At 44.8% G+C, this 21113-nt stretch overlaps 1 protein-coding gene across 2 annotated transcripts in view; it reads right to left on the bottom strand.

Annotated features, from left to right (window-relative positions):
• LOC129814921 (potassium voltage-gated channel subfamily D member 3-like) overlaps positions 1-21113 on the bottom strand; it is a 128753-nt gene that overhangs the window by 12663 nt on the left and 94977 nt on the right. For both annotated transcript variants that reach the window (XM_055868078.1, XM_055868077.1), the window contains exons 3-4: positions 16359-16527; positions 3396-3500 (exon numbers count right to left, since the gene is read on the bottom strand). In XM_055868078.1, the coding sequence (XP_055724053.1) occupies positions 3396-3500; positions 16359-16527 (274 nt within the window). The remainder of the gene's footprint in view (positions 1-3395; positions 3501-16358; positions 16528-21113) is intronic.

Raw genomic sequence — 21113 nt, 5'->3', positions numbered from 1 at the left:
TCATTATAATGCTTATGCTCTGGTGCGGGTTGGTTTTTCGGAATTGTTTGTTTCAATACCTGTGTTTTTGCATATACTTTGATTGGTTGATACATTTTATTCTACACAAACATAAATAACATACTTAAAAAACATGTTTTTTACTCATCCAATCTGTTAGTAGTTGGACTTATTGCACCTGTTACTGAGATGGCTGTTCAAGTTTATATGATTTAGGTAGTCTCAATAATCAATCTTCCCCGGCAATCATTCTGAATGCAGGTTGCGGGTGATTAAAAGTTCCAATTGTTGGATATCCTCACTCTGGCTGGATTCCAATTGGAATTACACATCACTTTGCAAGGCAGCAAATTGTGACTTGCAGGCTTGATGTGGCCTGTAAACCAGAAGTTTCAGACCACTGTGTTAGGGTGTAACTAGGCCCTCAAAGAAAGGTTTTATGATACAGTTGAAGTCGGAAGTTTAAATACACTTAGGTTGGAGTCATTAAAACTCGTTTTTCAACCACTCCACAAATGTCTTGTTAACAAAGTCACTTTTCCAACAATTGTTTACAGACAGATTATTTCACTGTATCACAATTCCAGTGGGTCAGAAGTTTACATACACTAAGTTGACTGTGCCTTTAAACAGCTTGGACAATTCCAGAGAATTATGTTATGGCTTTGGAAGCTTCTGATAGGCTAATTGACATAATTTGAGTCAATTGGAGGTGTACCTGTGGATGTATTTCAAGGCCTACCTTCAAACTCAGTGCCTCTTTGCTTGACATCATGGGAAAATCAAAAGAAATCAGCCAAGACCTCAGAAACAAAATTGTAGACCTCCACAAGTCTGGTTCATCCTTGGGAGCAATTTCCAAATGCCTGAAGGTACTACATTCATCTGTACAAACAATAGCACGCAAGTATAAACACCATGGGACCACACATCCGTCATACCGCTCAGGAAGGAGACACGTTCTGTCTCCTAGAGATGAATGTACTTTGGTGCGAAAAGTGCAAATCAATCCCAGAACAACAGCAAAGGACCTTGTGAAGATGCTGGAGGAAACAGGTACAAAAGTATCTATATCCACAGTAAAACGAGTCCTATATCAACATAACCTGAAAGGCCGCTCAGCAAGGAAGAAGCCACTGCTCCAAAGCCACCATAAAAAAGCCAGACTACAGTTTGCAACTGCACATGGGGACAAAGATCGTACTTTTTGGAGAAATGTCCTCTGGTCTGATGAATCAAAAATAGAACTGTTTGGCCATAATGACCATTGTTATGTTTGGAGGAAAAAGGGGGAGGCTTGCAAGTCGAAGAACACCATCCCAACCGTGAAGCACAGGGGTGGCAGCATCATGTTGTGGGGGTGCTTTGCTGCAGGAGGGACTGGTGCACTTCACAAAGTAGATGGCATCATGAGGGAGGAAAATTATGTGGATATATTGAAGCAACATCTCAAGACATCAGTCAGGAAGTTAAAGCTTGTTCGCAAATGGGTCTTCCAAATGGACAATGACCAAAAGCATACTTCCAAAGTTGTGGCAAAATGGCTTAAGGACAACAAAGTCAAGGTATTGGAGTGGCCATCACAAAGCCTTGACCTCAATCCTATAGAAAATGTGTGGGCAGGACTGAAAAAGCGTGTGCGAGCAAGGAGGCCTACAAACCTGACTCACTTACACCAACTCTGTCAGGAGGAATGGGCCAAAATTCACCCAACCTATTGTGGGAAGCTTGTGGAAGGCTACCTGATATGTTTGACCCAAGTTAAACAATTTAAAGGCAATGCTACCAAATATTAATTGAGTGGATGTAAACTTCTGACCCACTGGGAATGTGATGAAAGAAATTAAAGCTGAAATAAATCATTCTCTATTATCATTCTGACATTTCACATTCTTTAAATAAAGTGGTGATCCTAACTGACCTAAGACAGGGAATATTTACTAGGATTAAATGTCAGGAATTGTGATAAACTGAGTTTAAATGTATTTGGCTAAGGTGTGTGTAAACTTCCGGCTTCAACTGTATATGTAATGTATTGTCATAAAGACTTTAATTTGAAAGATAACATACTCACTTAGACACTCATTTGGTATAGGCTACAGTACTGAACACCAATGAATACAACAACCGTGTTGCTAACAAAACAGTCATGGGTGGCAACTACCATTCACTCGATAGGCAAAGCACTCTGGGAAATATGCAAATACGGTTCAATTAATTCTCAAGTTGAATTGTATGTTCACTCGACCAAAAATGTAAAGTTGATTGAAGAAACAATTCAACTTGAGAATGTATGTTGGTTCAGCTATATGTCCCAATGTCCAAAACTCACAGATCTATTGCAACTGAATCGTTGAATCAAATTATGATTATTTTTTTACAGTGCAGTTCTTCTGTCAGATATGTGGACCCACACAAGCCCTGGCTCTCTGCAGTGACATGAACGTAATTATAAGTGCCAGAGCGCTGTGACTCATCACAGCCCTGGTAAAACCACGGACTAAATTAAGCCTCTGTAGGCGTTACCATTTTTATGATAGCTTTGACACTTCCAGAACTCCCGTGGACGCTCAGCTCCCGAGTCTTTTACAGAGTAGATGTGAATGGATTTCAGCCCGTGCCGCTGTTTAACAGACTGTTGCTGTGAGCATGTCAGTTATGTTCGTTTGTATGGATGTGTGCAATTTGTTATTGTAATCCATCCACCACTCCCTTAATGGAGAAGACGTGAAGAGATATGGGAGGTCTGTCCATGAACACCTGCTCTGACGCGCCCCTTCTCTTAATTCATCACACAACATGAATTCTAATGCCTGATAATTGATAGGGTCGTTTTGAGCCATTTGCTAATGGAATATTTCAATGTAGAGGCCAGCACAATCATGGACAGAGACAAAGCGTAACACATACAAAAGCAACACAAACGTGACTGTAGCACTCAGAACACAATAACAGTTTTCCATCTCCATTTTCACCATGTTTAATTAGGCTATAGAGAAGACAAATGCCTGGCTCGGCTTAATGACCTGTAGAACGAGACACAACAGACTTGTGAACTGGAACAAGACAACACAACAGAGAGAACTAAAACACCCAGCAGGTTGAAATGGGAGCAAGCCAAGACATTTAGTAAAGAGAGAGGAGAAACTGTCTGGTCAGTAATGAAGATGCCCAGACAATCACAATAATCACTCTAGTCAAAGACATTACAGCCACATGGTGCCTCAATGAATCAAATCACTGCTGCTCGGCCTGAGATCTGAAAACTTGCGTTAGCCCCCCGAGCTAATGCTTGGGTTTCAGCTCAGCGGGCTAACTCAACCTTGTGGTATGCACCACTTGCGTGCATATCTCAAACTAGGATTGGGCCTTCAGAGGTCAAAGGGCAACCTTACCGTGAGCTCCAGCAGTTCGTTGAGGAGGTCGTTGCGTTTGCTCTGGAAGAAGCCCGTGCAGGAGCTGCCCGTCTGGGCTATTCTTATCCGGGCCAGTCTGGCTTTCTGTGTAGGGAGAGGTTAACATGTCAAACCCAGACATGGATGAGATATGTCTTACCATCATCTAGTGGTGAGAATTCGCAGCCTCATCATCACCCCTTCCCTGGATGATGTAAGTGTGTCACCATGGATTTGTAGGGCTAGAGTGGGCTCACCATGTAAACATTGTGGTGGTGATCACTTTCAGTCCTGTTCGTATCACAAGGTATCAAGCTATCCATCAGTCTTAGTCTTACCCACAGCTAAAGCAGCATGTTCATTATATAGCCTCTTTAAATCCTATCCATTTGTCTCAGCCGTCATGATTCTTTCTCCACCTCTAGGACTGAATTATAAGTGAAGTGAAGACTACATTGAGATCGCAGGGGACATCTAAGAGTGATATTAAAGAGGAGATTCAAGTGCCTACTCTGAGACAACAGACTAAAGTGCTTTTCAATCGCTCAAGGTGAGAGGATTTTAACCTTGGTCCGGGCGATTGCTTTGCACAAACACATTTTAGATATCCCCACAAAGAGTAGCATTGCCTTCCCTGAAGACTCTTGACATGTTAGGGTTTAGAGGTTTTGGTGATTCAACCAGTGAGACAAGCTATGCTGTCCTCAGAGATTCTAGGGCGCCAGGCTATGTGCGACGGAGCTAGCACCTATAGCCTGGTCCCAGATTGGTTTGTGCTGTCTTGCCAACTCCTATGTAATTGACAAGACAGCACAAAATGATCTGGGATCAAGCTAGCACCTCTATACTGCTGCTACTCTCTCTGCCTGTCACCAGTGGGAAATAAAAGACAACTTTTAATTTAAATGAGCAGGCTCATGACATCTGCTTTACTAGACATGTTGATCAAAGGCTTCGTTCGACGCATGGACAGCTCAAATGAAAAACTGGAGCAGTAGCTAACTGAGAGGAGTCTTTGAAAATGTCGGTGATGTGCGCTGATGGTTTCTTCAAAAATAAGAGAATAAACTTTCAAACTTAATCCTGTTCAACTTCCTTCCCGTATCGCTTCACTCTGTGCTGTCTGACGAGAGTGGATGTTTCACCGATTCAGCTGAAGCCACAGCCCAGCCACAGCCCAGACACAGCCCAGCCACAGCCCAGACACAGCCCAGCCACAGCCCAGGAGTAAAATAATAGTAATCTCTGAGCAGTTTGTCTGATCTGATCTAATGGAGCCAGCATCCTCTCTGTCCAATCAGACGGGCAGCTGGACTGCAGCCGTCCACACATGACACAGGATAAAGTTCCAGGAGTTTCTCTGAAGGGAAGCCATTCTCCGTTCTGTGCCTGAAGTTTTTCTTCTCCCCTGGACTCCCTCTTCTCTCTGCCGGCACACTGTTTCTCTCTGTATGGCTCCACCTTACTTTGCCATTTCATTAACACTGTGACCCCAGACCATTCGGAGCCCGCTGTGCTCCTGGTGAGAGCCCTCCCAATTAGTCGAGCAAATAAGATTTGTGATTTGTGTTACACTAAAATAAAACCTCAGCCGCCGTGACTCTGGACTTCGGTAGCACGTCACCAGAGGCTGTCCAGGCTAGAGGTGACCCTCAGTTAAAGCAAAGGGGAGACTGCCGCACATTCTTCTTGATACCCTTCTTACATATTATTGTACTTTTCTATGACAATACCAGCCTATTTCTGTGCGGGAAGCAAATATCTGATAGACGTATATTTAAACGTCTGTACGAGGGAGATAGGATAGGATACATGAGTTATTTTTTCCCAGCTTTGGCCCCAGATGGCCAGCTAATTGTACTGGGAGCCTGGAGCAGCCCACTATTAGAGTGAAATGAAGATGGATGAGGGGGGAGGGATGAACATGGCTAATTTGAGAGACACCCGCTCTGGCTCGTCAGCGCACGTGGAGCAAGGTGCATGCGGTGAACCTCCCCTCCCGTCTCCGTTTCAGCAGCCTGGTATAAGTGAGTAATAACTGTTAGCAGATAGGGGGTAAGGCCCGTGAGGGGCACCGGGAAATTAGAGATGAACCACTGCAGTGTTAGAACTCTTGATAGGTTTCCACTGCAATTAACATAATATAAATCGTAATGTTACTCACTGTAGAAGAACAGAGGAAAGCGTACACTAGCAATTTGCCTTAACAGTTGACCTCAGGAGTGACCACAATAGCTCATCTGCATCTACTTCTTATCTGCCCTTACTCCCACAAGATCAATCTAAGGACAGATATCTAAAGAGGGAGAGGGCATCAAATGAAAGGAGGCTGTTTCTCAGTCTCCATAGAGACTAGCATCCGCATCTCCATGCCTCTTACTGGACTCACCTGCACCTGGACTCTTGTCTTTTTCATGAAAGGTCAACCCCACTGAGGCTGCAGCGAGAGTAGTTAGCCAGTGTTAGTGTTAGGGCTGACCACATTTAGTCGACTGGTGGATTGTTTGGTCTGATAGTCTGTTTTTTAGTTGAGCAGTCACAATAACAAAAATGCTGTGGCACACGAGACACCTGTCTGATTCTTTGCAGAGGCCGCGGGGATGGCACAGTCCAAGACAGGTATCGGCAACCTAAGACACGAGAGCTGCAAGGGTATTTGCCTTGGCACGCCAAGGAATTTGATAACGTTCAGAAAATAAGTGAAATTGCATTTGTTTCCCCTATATTGCTATTGCTATTGCTTGTGACCTAAAATACAGTTGTGAGAGTATTCCTTCGGCCTACAGTACGTGTGAAGATAATGTGTCTTGGGTATCATTTAAAATGTTGAGTTAATAAGGGTAGCGTGGCTTTGATGCACAAGGTGCGTCTCTCTCCGGAATGCGCTCTCTCTACCACCAATTTGTGTGCATTCATTGTTTCATAACTTCATTGTGTGAATGGTTTGCCCTTTGATTGTTAGTGTCTATCAATTCACCATTACATACAGTACATCACCAGTTGTACATTTACCGTTGATTCCCATCATTTATTATCAACAATATTTGTTTGGTTACAGTCATTTCTGTTAACGCATTCAATGTATTATTAATACAGTCATTTACCGTTATCGTTGTCAGAGTGGACACTTGTTTGCAGAGCTCACAACCTATGCTACAGTTATAGGGATCAATTATTTCATTTCGTTGTATTTTGTTTGGAGCGCTCCTGTCAATGTTGAGTCGGGACGCACAGCTGAGTACGTATAGAAGCAGGCTACCTGGCCTGCGCACAAATGTGTAAAGGTGCCCATTTAGGGATGTCTGATAATATTTTGGATTATCTTAACTCACCACCACTAATGCGCTGTGGAGCTGCTCAACGTATTTTTCTTCACCTCAAACAGCAAGTAAACAAAGTCTGTTTTGACATACATTAAATCCAATCAGGATTTTTCTTTGCTGGCCTTTGGGGAGATAAATCTAGCTAGCTAAGTCAGCCATTGGCTAGGCCATCAGAAGCTAATAAAGCCCTTCAACTGTATTAGGGCAAAATTTGGGAGTGACAGTGGAATCAACCAATCACATTTTGACTTAATGGCTGGGACCGTTTTTACAAAAGCTTATGGAAACTTCTGCCTTCTTGAAGGCCAACAGGTCGCTGGGCAATAGCGAGCTAGCTTTGTTGTCGGCTAGTTTGCAGCGGCTGCAGTAGGTCTATTGGCTAATTTGTTAGCTTCTCCCTTTTCAATGATAACTGTCAACAAGATGTTAAGTTTAAAATACAGTACAACGGTTTGATTTGTTTGATCTTAGCTAGCTACATAGCCGTCTTTGCATCAAACATAATTGTGTAGTTATTGAGGTTCGCCAGCCAGCTATTTTCGCCCTAACGTAACGCAACGTAGCCAACACGGCTAGCTAGCCAGCTTGCCACCGAATAGCAGCATTGTAGAAACGAGCGCATTACAACGTAACGACTTGATCAGTGTAGTGTTGGCTGACTACACAGTTGTCTTTGCTATCTTTGATTTGTATTTGTTCGATCTTAGCTAGCTACTTAGCTGGCTACATAGCCGTCTTTGTATCGGTGATAATTGTGTAGTTATCAAGGTTCGCTGAGGTTCGCTAGCCAGGTATTCTCGCCCTAACGTAACGTAACGTAGTAAACCCTGCTAGCTAGCCAGCTAGCCACCAATTAGCAGCACTGTAGAAACGATTACATTACAACGGAACGACTTGACTTGTGTAGTGTTAGCTAGCTACATAGTTTTCTCTGCTATCTTTGTATCTAAGATAATTGTGTAGCTTTGAGTAATTATCGGTTAGCTAGCCAGCTATTTTTTCGCCTGCCGCGCTGCCGTCCTCCTACCTAGCCAACGCTGCTAGCTAGCCAACTTCTACCGAATAGCAGCACTGTAGAAACTTACATTACAACGGAACGACTTGAATAGCGTAGTGTTAGCTAGTTGTCTTTGCTGTCCTTGTATCCACGATAATTGTGTAGTTTAGAGAAATTTAGTGAAATTGTCGAGGTTACCTAGCCAGCTTCACTTTCAACAACGTAGCTACTGCTAGCCAGGCTACTTCACCAGCCAGCAGTACTATATCATTTTAGTCAATAAGATCTTGTATTTTATTTTTATTTTTTTTGCAACGTAAGCTTAACTTTCTGAACATTCGAGACGTGTAGCCCACTTGTCATTCTAATCTCCTTTGCATTAGCGTAGCCTCTTCTGTAGCCTGTCAACCATGTGTCTGTCTATCCCTGTTCTCTCCTCTCTGCACAGACCATACAAACGCTTCACACCGCGTGGCCGCGCCCACCCTAACCTGGTGGTCCCAGCCCGCACGACCCACGTGGAGTTCCAGGTCTCCGGTAGCCTCTGGAACTGCCGATCTGCGGCCAACAAGGCAGAGCTCATCTCAGCCTATGCGTCCCTCCAGTCCCTCGACTTCCTGGCACTGACGGAAACATGGCTCACCACAGATAACACTGCTACTCCTACTGCTCTCTCTTCGTCTGCCCACGTGTTCTCGCACACCCCGAGACCTTCTGGTCAGCGGGGTGGTGGCACCGGGATCCTCATCTCTCCCAAGTGGTCATTCTCTCTTTCTCCCCTTACCCATCTGTCTATCGCCTCCTTTGAATTCCATGCTGTCACAGTTACCAGCCCTTTCAAGCTTAACATCCTTATAATTTATCGCCCTCCAGGTTCCCTTGGAGAGTTCATCAATGAGCTTGATGCCTTGATAAGCTCCTTTCCTGAGGACGGCTCACCTCTCACAGTTCTGGGTGACTTTAACCTCCCCATGTCTACCTTTGACTCATTCCTCTCTGCCTCCTTCTTTCCACTCCTCTCCTCTTTTGACCTCACCCTCTCACCTTCCCCCCCTACTCACAAGGCAGGCAATACGCTTGACCTCATCTTTACTAGATGCTGTTCTTCCACTAACCTCATTGCAACTCCCCTCCAAGTCTCCGACCACTACCTTGTATCCTTTTCCCTCTCGCTCTCATCCAACACTTCCCACACTGCCCCTACTCGGATGGTATCGCGCCGTCCCAACCTCCGCTCTCTCTCCCCCGCTACTCTCTCCTCTTCCATCCTATCATCTCTTCCCTCTGCCCAAACCTTCTCCAACCTATCTCCTGATTCTGCCTCCTCAACCCTCCTCTCCTCCCTTTCTGCATCCTTTGACTCTCTATGTCCCCTATCCTCCAGGCCGGCTCGGTCCTCCCCTCCCGCTCCGTGGCTCGACGACTCATTGCGAGCTCACAGAACAGGGCTCCGGGCAGCCGAGCGGAAATGGAGGAAAACTCGCCTCCCTGCGGACCTGGCATCCTTTCACTCCCTCCTCTCTACATTTTCCTCTTCTGTCTCTGCTGCTAAAGCCACTTTCTACCACTCTAAATTCCAAGCATCTGCCTCTAACCCTAGGAAGCTCTTTGCCACCTTCTCCTCCCTCCTGAATCCTCCTCCCCCTCCCCCCCCCCTCCTCCCTCTCTGCAGACGACTTCGTCAACCATTTTGAAAAGAAGGTCGACGACATCCGATCCTCGTTTGCTAAGTCAAACGACACCGCTGGTTCTGCTCACACTGCCCAACCCTGTGCTTTGACCTCTTTCTCCCCTCTCTCTCCAGATGAAATCTCGCGTCTTGTGACGGCCGGCCGCCCAACAACCTGCCCGCTTGACCCTATCCCCTCCTCTCTTCTCCAGACCATTTCCGGAGACCTTCTACCTTACCTCACCTCGCTCATCAACTCATCCCTGACCGCTGGCTACGTCCCTTCCGTCTTCAAGAGAGCGAGAGTTGCACCCCTTCTGAAAAAACCTACACTCGATCCCTCCGATGTCAACAACTACAGACCAGTATCCCTTCTTTCCTTTCTCTCCAAAACTCTTGAACGTGCCGTCCTTGGCCAGCTCTCCTGCTATCTCTCTCAGAATGACCTTCTTGATCCAAATCAGTCAGGTTTCAAGACTAGTCACTCAACTGAGACTGCTCTTCTCTGTATCACGGAGGCGCTCCGCACTGCTAAAGCTAACTCTCTCTCCTCTGCTCTCATCCTTCTAGACCTATCGGCTGCCTTCGATACTGTGAACCATCAGATCCTCCTCTCCACCCTCTCCGAGTTGGGCATCTCCGGCGCGGCCCACGCTTGGATTGCGTCCTACCTGACAGGTCGCTCCTACCAGGTGGCGTGGCGAGAATCTGTCTCCTCACCACGCGCTCTCACCACTGGTGTCCCCCAGGGCTCTGTTCTAGGCCCTCTCCTATTCTCGCTATACACCAAGTCACTTGGCTCTGTCATAACCTCACATGGTCTCTCCTATCATTGCTATGCAGACGACACACAATTAATCTTCTCCTTTCCCCCTTCTGATGACCAGGTGGCGAATCGCATCTCTGCATGTCTGGCAGACATATCAGTGTGGATGACGGATCACCACCTCAAGCTGAACCTCGGCAAGACGGAGCTGCTCTTCCTCCCGGGGAAGGACTGTCCGTTCCATGATCTCGCCATCACGGTTGACAACTCCATTGTGTCCTCCTCCCAGAGCGCTAAGAACCTTGGCGTGATCCTGGACAACACCCTGTCGTTCTCCACCAACATCAAGGCGGTGGCCCGTTCCTGTAGGTTCATGCTCTACAACATCCGCAGAGTACGACCCTGCCTCACACAGGAAGCGGCGCAGGTCCTAATCCAGGCACTTGTCATCTCCCGTCTGGATTACTGCAACTCGCTGTTGGCTGGGCTCCCTGCCTGTGCCATTAAACCCCTACAACTCATCCAGAACGCCGCAGCCCGTCTGGTGTTCAACCTTCCCAAGTTCTCTCACGTCACCCCGCTCCTCCGCTCTCTCCACTGGCTTCCAGTTGAAGCTCGCATCCGCTACAAGACCATGGTGCTTGCCTACGGAGCTGTGAGGGGAACGGCACCTCAGTACCTTCAGGCTCTGATCAGGCCCTACACCCAAACAAGGGCACTGCGTTCATCCACCTCTGGCCTGCTCGCCTCCCTACCACTGAGGAAGTACAGTTCCCGCTCAGCCCAGTCAAAACTGTTCGCTGCTCTGGCACCCCAATGGTGGAACAAACTCCCTCACGACGCCAGGACAGCGGAGTCAATCACCACCTTCCGGAGACACCTGAAACCCCACCTCTTCAAGGAATACCTAGGATAAAGCAATCCTTCTGCCCCCCCCCCCCCCTTAAAATGATCTAGATGCACTATTGTAAAGTGGCTGTTCCACTGGATGTCATAAGGTGAATGCACCAATTTGTAAGTCGCTCTGGATAAGAGCGTCTGCTAAATGACTTAAATGTAAATGTAAATGTAAAATGATCTGGTGAGTGGAACTGCCTTTGATACCATCGATTACCACATTCTTTTGGAGAGATTGGAAACCCAAATTGGTCTACACGGACAAGTTCTGGCCTGGTTTAGATCTTATCTGTCGAAAAGATATCAGTTTGTCTCTGTGAATGGTTTGTCCTCTGACAAATCAACTGTGCATTTCGGTGTTCCTCAAGGTTCCGTTTTAGGACCACTATTGTTTTCACTCTATATTTTTCCTCTTGGGGATGTCATTTGAAAACATAATGTTAACTTTCACTGCTATGCGGATGACACACAGCTGTACATTTCAATGAAACATGGTGAAGTCCCAAAATTGCCCTCGCTAGAAGCCTGTGTTTCAGACATAAGGAAGTGGATGGCTGCAAACTTTCTACTTTTAAACTCGGACAAAACAGAGATGCTTGTTCTAGGTCCCAAGAAACAAAGAGATCTTCTATTGAATCTGACAATTAATCTTGATGGTTGTAAAGTTGTCTCAAATAAAACTGAAGGACCTCGGCATTACTCTGGACCCTGATCTCTCTTTTGACGAACATATCAAGACTGTTTCAAGGACAGCTTTTTTCCATCTACGTAACATTGCAAAAATCAGAAACTTTCTGTCCAAAAATGATGCAGAAAAATTAATCCATGCTTTGTTACTTCTAGGTTAGACTACTGCAATGCTCTACTTTCCGGCTACCCAGATAAAGCACTAAATAAACTTCAGTTAGTGCTAAATACGGCTGCTAGAATCCTGACTAGAACCCAAAAATTTGATCATATTACTCCAGTGCTAGCCTCCCTACACTGGCTTCCTGTTAAGGCAAGGGCTGATTTCAAGGTTTTACTGCTAACCTACAAAGCATTACATGGGCTTGCTCCTACCTATCTTTCCGATTTGGTGCTGCCGTACATACCTACACGTACGCTACGGTCACAAGACGCAGGCCTCCTAATTGTCCCTAGAATTTCTAAGCAAACAGCTGGAGGCCATTTTTATGAAATAGTCTGCCTACCCATGTGAGAGACGCAGACTCGGTCTCAACTTTTAAGTCTTTACTGAAGACTCATCTCTTCAGTGGGTCATATGATTGAGTCTGGCCCAGGAGTGTGAAGGTGAACGGAAAGGCTCTGGAGCAACGAACCGCCCTTGCTGTCTCTGACTGGCCGGTTCCCCTCTCTCCACTGGGATTCTCTGCATCTAACCCTATTACAGGGGCTGAGTCACTGGCTTACTGGTGCTCTTTCATGCCGGCCCTAGGAGGGGTGCGTCACTTGAGTGGGTTGAGTCACTGACGTGGTCTTCTTGTCTGGGTTGGCGCCCCCCCCTTGGGTTGTGTCGTGGCGGAGATCTTTGTGGGCTATACTCGGTCTTGTCTCAGGATAGTAAGTTGGTGGTTGAAGATATCCCTCTAGTGGTGTGGGGGCTGTGCTTTGGCAAAGTTGGTGGGGTTATATCCTTCCTGTTTGGCCCTGTCCGGGGGTATCATCGGATGGGGCCACAGTGTCTCCTGACCCCTCCTGTCTCAGCCTCTAGTATTTATGCTGCAGTAGTTTATGTGTCGGGGGGCTAGGGTCAGTTTGTTATATCTGGAGTACTTCTCCTGTCTTATCCGGTGTCCTGTGTGAATTTAAGTATGCTCTCTCTAATTCTCTCTTTCTCTCTCCCGGAGGACCTGAGCCCTAGGACCATGCCTCAGGACTACCTGGGATGATGACTCCTTGCTGTCCCCAGTCCACCTGGCCGTACTGCTGCTCCAGTTTCAACTGTTCTGCCTGCGGCTATGGAACCCTGACCTGTTCACCGGACGTGCTACCTGTCCCAGACCTGCTGTTTTCAACTCTCTAGAGACAGCAGGAGCGGTAGAGATACTCTTAATGATCGGCTATGAAAAGCCAACTGAAATTTACCCCTGAGGTGCTGACTTGCTGCACCCTCGACAACTACTGTGATTATTATTATTTGACCATGCTGGTCATTTATGAACATTTGAACATCTTAGCCATGTTCTGTTATAATCTCCACCCGGCACATCCAGAAGAGGACTGGCCACCCCTCATAGCCTGGTTCCTCTCTAGGTTTCTTCCTAGGTTTTGGCCTTTCTAGGGAGTTTTCCTAGCCACCGTGCTTCTACACCTGCATTGCTTGCTGTTTGGGGTTTTAGGCTGGGTGTCTGTACAGCACTTTGAGCTATCAGCTGACGTAAGAAGGGCTTTATAAATACATTTGATTTGATTTGAACTGTGTTTTTCACTGCAGCACGCTTGCTGTTGTTAGCCATCTCTTTGAAAATAACTAATGTGTGTGAAACATTGTTGCATTTCAAGTGGAACTGACAGCATTTTAGCTAAATGAAATATTATTAAAATCTCTTCATTTACACCCCCAGGAAGAATATGACACTTAAAAACATTTTCTGAAAAGCTATCACATAGATATGGTAATTTTCACATTTTCATAAATTCTTACAATTTTGGGGAATTACGTATACTAAATTCTAAATTCTATAGCATTATAGAGTGGGAAAGCGGCTGTGCGTTGGACAATTATTAGACACTGTAGTAAATAAAACCAAATATAAACATCTGTCTTGTCCAGGACTGGAGTCTACACAGATCGAGGCGCTATAGCCAAACAGAACTACTGTAGGCCTTTATACAAATAAGCCATTTGCCACACGGCCTGCCATCATTCACTTTGAACTGGAATGTGTGTTTACAGGCAGTTGCAACAGCATGACTTTATAGCATTAAAACACATTTGCCAAAAGCCACAAAATAAACCTGTATTGATTTCTGCAAATATGTGAACACCACAGGAGTGCTCTTACATTTGGGAACTTTACAGTCCTATTGATCAAACAACCATGAAAATGTTAGCTCTCTCTCCCTCAGTTATGCACATCAACAACAACAAGATCAACAACTAATGCTAGCCAGAGCAAGATTAGCTCAAATCTAACGAAGGAACATTAGACAAACCCTCTCAAACTTTTTCAGCTAGTTGGCTGTCAAAATTGCACTGATAAACGATGGGGAATTGTAGCCTCCTCGTCCTTCTGCAGCTTGCCTGCCAATGCATGCATGTCCCAACCAAGCACACAAGCTAGCTAGCTAGCTAGCTACTTCCAGACATAAATAAACTCTGACCATTTTACTCACCCTAGCAGAGCCTACTCACCCTAGCAGAGCTGGATAGGCTGTTTACATGTTATCTAGAGCGTTCTTGACTAACTATTACTTTTTATGCCTACGTTTACTGACACCGGTCATATTCAGCTGGTGTTGCACGTTTGTAAATTCATCAGTTGTTCTGCACTCTGGTAACGTTACACTCGGACGAGAGTGCTCTGAAATCGGAGTAGATAGCCAGAGTGAATTTGCGAACGCTAGAGATATGCTAACTGGATAACAGTCATTCAAGTTCTTGCTATCTAACCAAATTACATCTGCATCTCTAGCTGTGTATAGTCACCGAAAAATGATTTGAGTGGAAAAAGTCAGTCACGCATGACATCCTCCTAGCAGGACATTCCTGTCGGCCAAACCCTCCCCTATCCCGGACAACGCTGGGCCAATTGTGCGCCGCCCCATCGGTCTCCCCGTTGCGGCCGGCTGCAACAGAGCCTGGATTTGAACCCAGAATCTCTAGTGACACAGCTAGCACTGCGATGCAGTGTCTTAGACCACTGCGTCACTTGGGAGGCCCCAAATACGAAATGTTTCTATACATTTTTCCGATTTTCACTATCATATAAAAATAAATAAAAGAATGCTTAAACCACATCAATCTGATTGGGTGGGCCTTTCAGGGCCTGGCACCCCAATGGGTGGGCCTGTGTTCACCCAGGTCCATCCATGTCTACGCCCCTGATGCAAACAGCTCATGATGACAATTGCGCATCACAAATAGCCTACTAACCAACACTTAAGACAAAACTTTTTGTATACCTTGTTTGCATACCCATTGTTGCCATTTACTGGTAAATATCATAAGTTGAAACGTCTTTCCTATCCTACCGGCTACTGACGTCATTCTTCTGTGAGCTGCTCCATGCCAAAACCAGTTGAGAGCTGCATGCTCTTGCTGCCTGCAGATGATATTCCGCTGAAACTAGGCTACAGTATGTGTGTGGCGAGCAAGTGAAGTATTCACGTGTTTGTGATTGTCTAGGCTACTTTGTGCATGATTTCTCTATTGTACTACATACTTGATAAGTCCTATACCTCCACTACACTACCTTGATACGCATCAGTAGGGATTAAGAAGTGAGTATACGCAATGCCAACTGAAAATAAATTGGGTATACGGTTTATACCTGCGTGTGTATACCCTCCACTACACCACTGGCCCTTGTGTTTTACAAAAAGTGCACTCACCTACATGAGTGTGGCGGTATTACGGTTGCTGTCCTTTCAGAATCCTTTCAGAACCTGTCACACACTGAAGGCCTATAGGTTCGCATAAGGCTGTTATTAAGACATTAACGTTTCAGTCGACCGCGAAGCGGTTTCATGCGCTGACTGAATGGAAGCTGAGTTCTTTACTCAGCTGGTCTAGGAAAGGAAGATATTAAGAGTCCTCACTGTCCAACAGAGTACAAATGTATCTGACACCGAGACACTTATTATGTGGTCTCCAGTACTACAACACTGGGGACAGCCCTGTGGAGGGTTTTCTCTCCAAGGGACTGAGAGAAAAAACAGCAGGGTGTGTACAGTCTGATGGTAAGTATTAAAGTACTTCTTTGCCATCGCCATTAAACTAATGATGTTTTGCGTTAATGGTGGTTTGATTGTGTGATGCTGGACCATGGGCATGCAGATCCATGCTGCGACCCCAACAGTTTCCAGTATGGAACCTCTCACGTCTGTCTGTCTGCAGCGCGTGCCAGAGGTTAATGGAGTCTCCGAAGTCAGGGGGGCGAGGGGTGTTGTATCCACACACACACACACACACACACACACACACACACACACACACACACACACACACACACACACACACACACACACACACACACACACACACACACACACACACACACACACACACACACACACACACACACACACACACACCTCGCCTCCCTACAGCCGGAAGCGGGTCATCTACTAAGTGAATGGTGTTCACCTGTACCTTCTGCGCACGCCGTTTGTCAGCTCTCTGGTTCTGGTGATAGATTCGGCTAAAGTTGGACACGATGACGGGAACAGGCAGGGCGATTACCAGCACCCCGCTCAGAGAACAGATAGAACCAAAGATCTTCCCCGCGATCGTCTTGGGCACCATGTCCCCGTAACTACAGCAAGAGAGAAAGAGAGAGGGGAGGGAGGGAGGGAAGTAGGGAAAGATGAAATACTGTATTGGATACATTTAAAAATGCAGTCTACAGTTCTGAATCCGTACGTGTGGCCGTCCAAAGGGTTAGCATCTGTGTGTGTGTGTGCGTGTGTGTGTGTGTGTCGAGATGCTCCCTACTGTTTGGCCTGGGGGCTAAACCCATATCAGCAACTCCTTCTTTCATTCCCAGCCTTCCCTTTTGTTTCTTTCTATGCAATTACATGTTGCTCTCAGTTTCCTAGGCTGGGGCTAATTTGATTACACAGGTGGAGGAAGCGGTGACAGGCAGGCTCAGTAAGAGGTGGGGAGACGCAGCGAGATAGAGGTGCTATCTGGGCTGCTCAGGCAGGGCACAACAAAGTCATGCCAGGGGGCAACGTGCCAGGGAGGTGCCCGTGCAGGTCCCCTGTTGTGAGCTCAGGGTGAGCACTGGGGAACAAATCACTTTATCAATGGGCACTTCAGGTACAAGCTTTCATGAAGGCAAGCCAAATCAGAGGTGTGTGTGTGTGTGTGTGTGTATTTAGGGGGGTTAGGGTGTTGCGTGTTGGCAGACCTATTCAGAATCAATAAACCAGGAAAAGCCCTGAAATGCAAAAACCAGTTGTAGAGTTGGGAGAATGGCTGCAGAGACACACAGACACAGACCAGGTGCATTACACTTGGTTTGACTTGGATCCTCTCACTATTCTACTAGAGTACTCATGCCAGACACATCCTTTGGCTTAAAGGTCCAATACAGACATTTTTTATATCAATATCAAATCATTTCTGGGTAACAATTAAGTACGTTGCTATGATTGTTTTCAATTCAAATGAAAAATAAACCAAAATAGCTTCTTAGCAAAGATCAATTTCTCAAGCAAGAATTTAGCAAAGACTGTCTGGGAGTGGTCTGAGTGAGGAGGGGAAAACTGAAAACTAGCTAACTAGCTAATGCCACAAGGCAGGCCAAAACTCCATCTCACCAAATTTCAGGTAGTCTTTTCAAAAAGCTCTTACACTAAAAGGGCATTACCTTATATATACATATTTCCAAACTATGAGGTTGGAATAATACTGTGAAATTAGGAAAATTATGATAATGCCCTTTTAGTGTAAGAGCTTTTTGAAAATACTATTTGAAATTTCTGCTTGTTTTGGTAAGATGAAGTGCACTGGGCCTTTAAACTTTCCTCCCCACTGCTTCCTGCAGAGATTGGACTCCTAACAGGTAGCCCATAGGCTGTTGCCTTCACTGCCCCTCAGGGGGACTCTCCGGGCCTGAAGGTACACCACTGATGTGGGCGCTGGCATCAAACCTCTCCTGATGGGCATTGTCTCACACTCCCTCTCCATTTCCAAACATCCTGTACGGCCTGTCATCTGCAAACTCCCCCTGCCTACCACTCTCACTGTTAACTGCCCACCAACTTCCAACCTCTGGATTATACAAACACAATTCTGCCAGCTGTAGAAATGTGTGTGAGCAAAAGTGATGTTCCCTCAAATCTTTCCTATCCCTTCCTGCAGTATTTGAAGTTGACATTCTCCTTTTCTCTGAGCTAAATGGATGGCAATGGTATGCTTTAATAATAACCAACAGGTACTCCTAAAAAAAGATAGCTTTCTTCTACTTTCCGCCTTGTGCTCTTTTTCAGAGTCAAGCGTTTTAAGTAAAACCTTTAAGCGCACTCAGCCGCTAGGCTATCTGCCGCCTACCACCTTTCCATATAGTGCACTACTTTTGACCAGAGGTCTATGTGCAATTTATGGGCTCAGGGCTAAAGTAAAATATCCAGAATATGGTGTCATTTGAAATGCAGCCAGAGTCATAGAATCCTTTCCCATCAATCTCTCAGCTGTCAGAAGGGAGTCTCAGAGCTGCAGCATCTCTGAAGTATCGAGACGGGCATGTTGTGTTGTGTCCTGGCTGTCAAGTGGTGGATCTCTCAGTCCGTGCTCTCTGTCTTTCTGTCTGTCACTCTATTATTGATGACACCCCCTCGGCTCTGTCTCTGCATGACAGCTCTACAGTCAGACAGAAATGTGAAAAAAGAACCCCCCTCACGAATAGTTGTTTTCTCTCTCCCTCGCTGGGTTTAGTGAAAGAAAAGTAGGCATTTTGAACATTCCTGGCGGTTATGATCGGGTCAATTTAATTTCCTTACTTTCAGACTTACGAACCAACCGTTTACAAAATGGCAACAATTACGTTGGAGGTGGAGGCTTGGAACGCAGGGCTAAAGTAGTTCAAGGGAACTGTGAAACAGTAAAGCCAGTACTGTGAAGCAATTTGACTACACTACAGTGTGATTTTCAGACACAAATACATGAACTAGCATCCACTCGACACAACCATGGAAGATGACAGACGGAATTAGGAGAGAGATAAACAAACAGCTACACTGAGAGAAAGAGAGAGGGAGAAAGAGAGCTCCTAAACCACATTGTGAATGTCACTGGAATGGAACCTCATTATAATCAAGTGATTATAATTCATCAGGAAGTTAGCAGCTTGTTTAATGATGGAAAGAAAGAAAATTAGACATTTGAACATGCTAATTTGTCCAACTCATACAGGTTAATAAAGTGAACACGTGACAGAGCAAATGGTCTATCGATAAGATTTTTGAGCAAATTAGCTTCTTCTGACATTATTTTGGCATTGTGGGATGATCCATATTGGTATTTTTTATTGTATTATCTTTACAGAGGAATGAGATGAGGATGATGGGGACGAGGAAGTAAATTGTGAAGAAATGTATTCAGTCTGTGTCCGAATTTTATCCGGCCAATTTCTTGGTCTTCATTAAAGAAACGTCTGCAATTGTTTCCACATCAAAATTGACATCGTTTAAAGTGGGTTCCTCTTGATTGTATTCTGACGAACATGAAATGATCTAAATTGAATAGGTAGCGGCATTTCAAAAAAAGACACAGCACAACCAAAACAATCCATTTAACTCACTGATTACAGCTTGTTAAGGGAACGAATGAAAGCAGCGGAGATCTGTCAAACATAGTTACAGTTGTGAGGCGCTTAAAGATGCAGTCTGGGATCTTAAGCACCGACAAATTCGTAACATATTGGATAAATTGGATGAAGTAGGACATAAAATGTGCACAATTTTCAGGGACCCGTTTTTGCTCGTGAACACTACTTTCAAAACTACTAGCTGGAATTATAAACTGCTCTGGAGCATCACTAATGATCAAAACTCTGTTGCCATCAGTAGCCAATCTGGACACCTATCCAAGACATGGGTGTGTCATTGTTATTGGGATTTCAACTACTGTGACAAGTAATCATACATCCTCACATACCATGAGAGTTATACCATAGACTAGCATGAGAGTTATAACATAGACTAGCATGAGAGTTATAACATAGACTAGCATGAGATTTATAACATAGACTCACATAATATTTATTATAACATAGACTCACATGATATTTATTATAACATAGACTACCATGAGAGTTATAACATAGACTACCATGAGAGATATTATAACATAGCCTACCATAAGAGTTATAACAGACTACCATGAGAGTTATAACATAGACTACCATGAGAGATATTATAACATAGCCTACCATAAGAGTTATAACAGACTACCATGAGAGTTATAACATAGACTACCATGAGAGATATTATAACACGAGCCTACCATAAGAGTTATAACAGACTACCATGAGAGTTATAACATAGACTACCATGAGAGTTATAACATAGACTACCATGAGAGATATTATAACATAGCCTACCATAAGAGTTATAACATAGACTACCATGAGAGATATTATAACATAGCCTACCATAAGAGTTATAACAGACTACCATGAGAGTTATAACATAGACTACCATGAGAGATATTATAACATAGCCTACCATAAGAGTAATAACAGACTACCGTGAGAGTTATAACATAGCCTACCATAAGAGTTATAACAGACTACCATGAGAGTTATAACAGACTACCATGAGAGTTAAAACAGACTACCATGAGAGTTATAACATAGACTACCATGAGAGTTATAACAGACTACCATGAGAGTTATAACATAGACTACCATGAGAGTTATAACAGACTGCCATGAGAGTTATAACAGACTGCCATGAGAGTTATAACAGACTACCATGAGAGTTATAACAGACTACCATGAGAGTTATAACAGACTACCATGAGAGTTATAACAGACTACCATGAGTGTTATACCAGACTACCATGAGAGTTATACCAGACTACCATGAGAGTTATAACATAGACTACCATAAGAGTTATAACAGACTACCATGAGAGTTATAACAGACTACCATGAGTTATAACATAGACTACCATGAGTTATAACATAGACTACCATGAGAGTTATAACATAGACTACCATGAGAGTTATAACAGACTACCATGAGAGTTATAACATAGACTACCATGAGAGTTATAACATAGACTACCATGAGAGTTATAACATAGACTACCATGAGAGTTATAACAGACTACCATGAGAGTTATAACAGACTACCATGAGAGTTATAACAGACTGCCATGAGAGTTATAACA

The sequence above is a fragment of the Salvelinus fontinalis genome, chromosome 18 (genome assembly GCF_029448725.1).
Source record: "Salvelinus fontinalis isolate EN_2023a chromosome 18, ASM2944872v1, whole genome shotgun sequence".
NCBI classification, from domain to species: domain Eukaryota; kingdom Metazoa; phylum Chordata; class Actinopteri; order Salmoniformes; family Salmonidae; genus Salvelinus; species Salvelinus fontinalis.
This window is presented reverse-complemented; position numbering and strand designations above follow the sequence as displayed.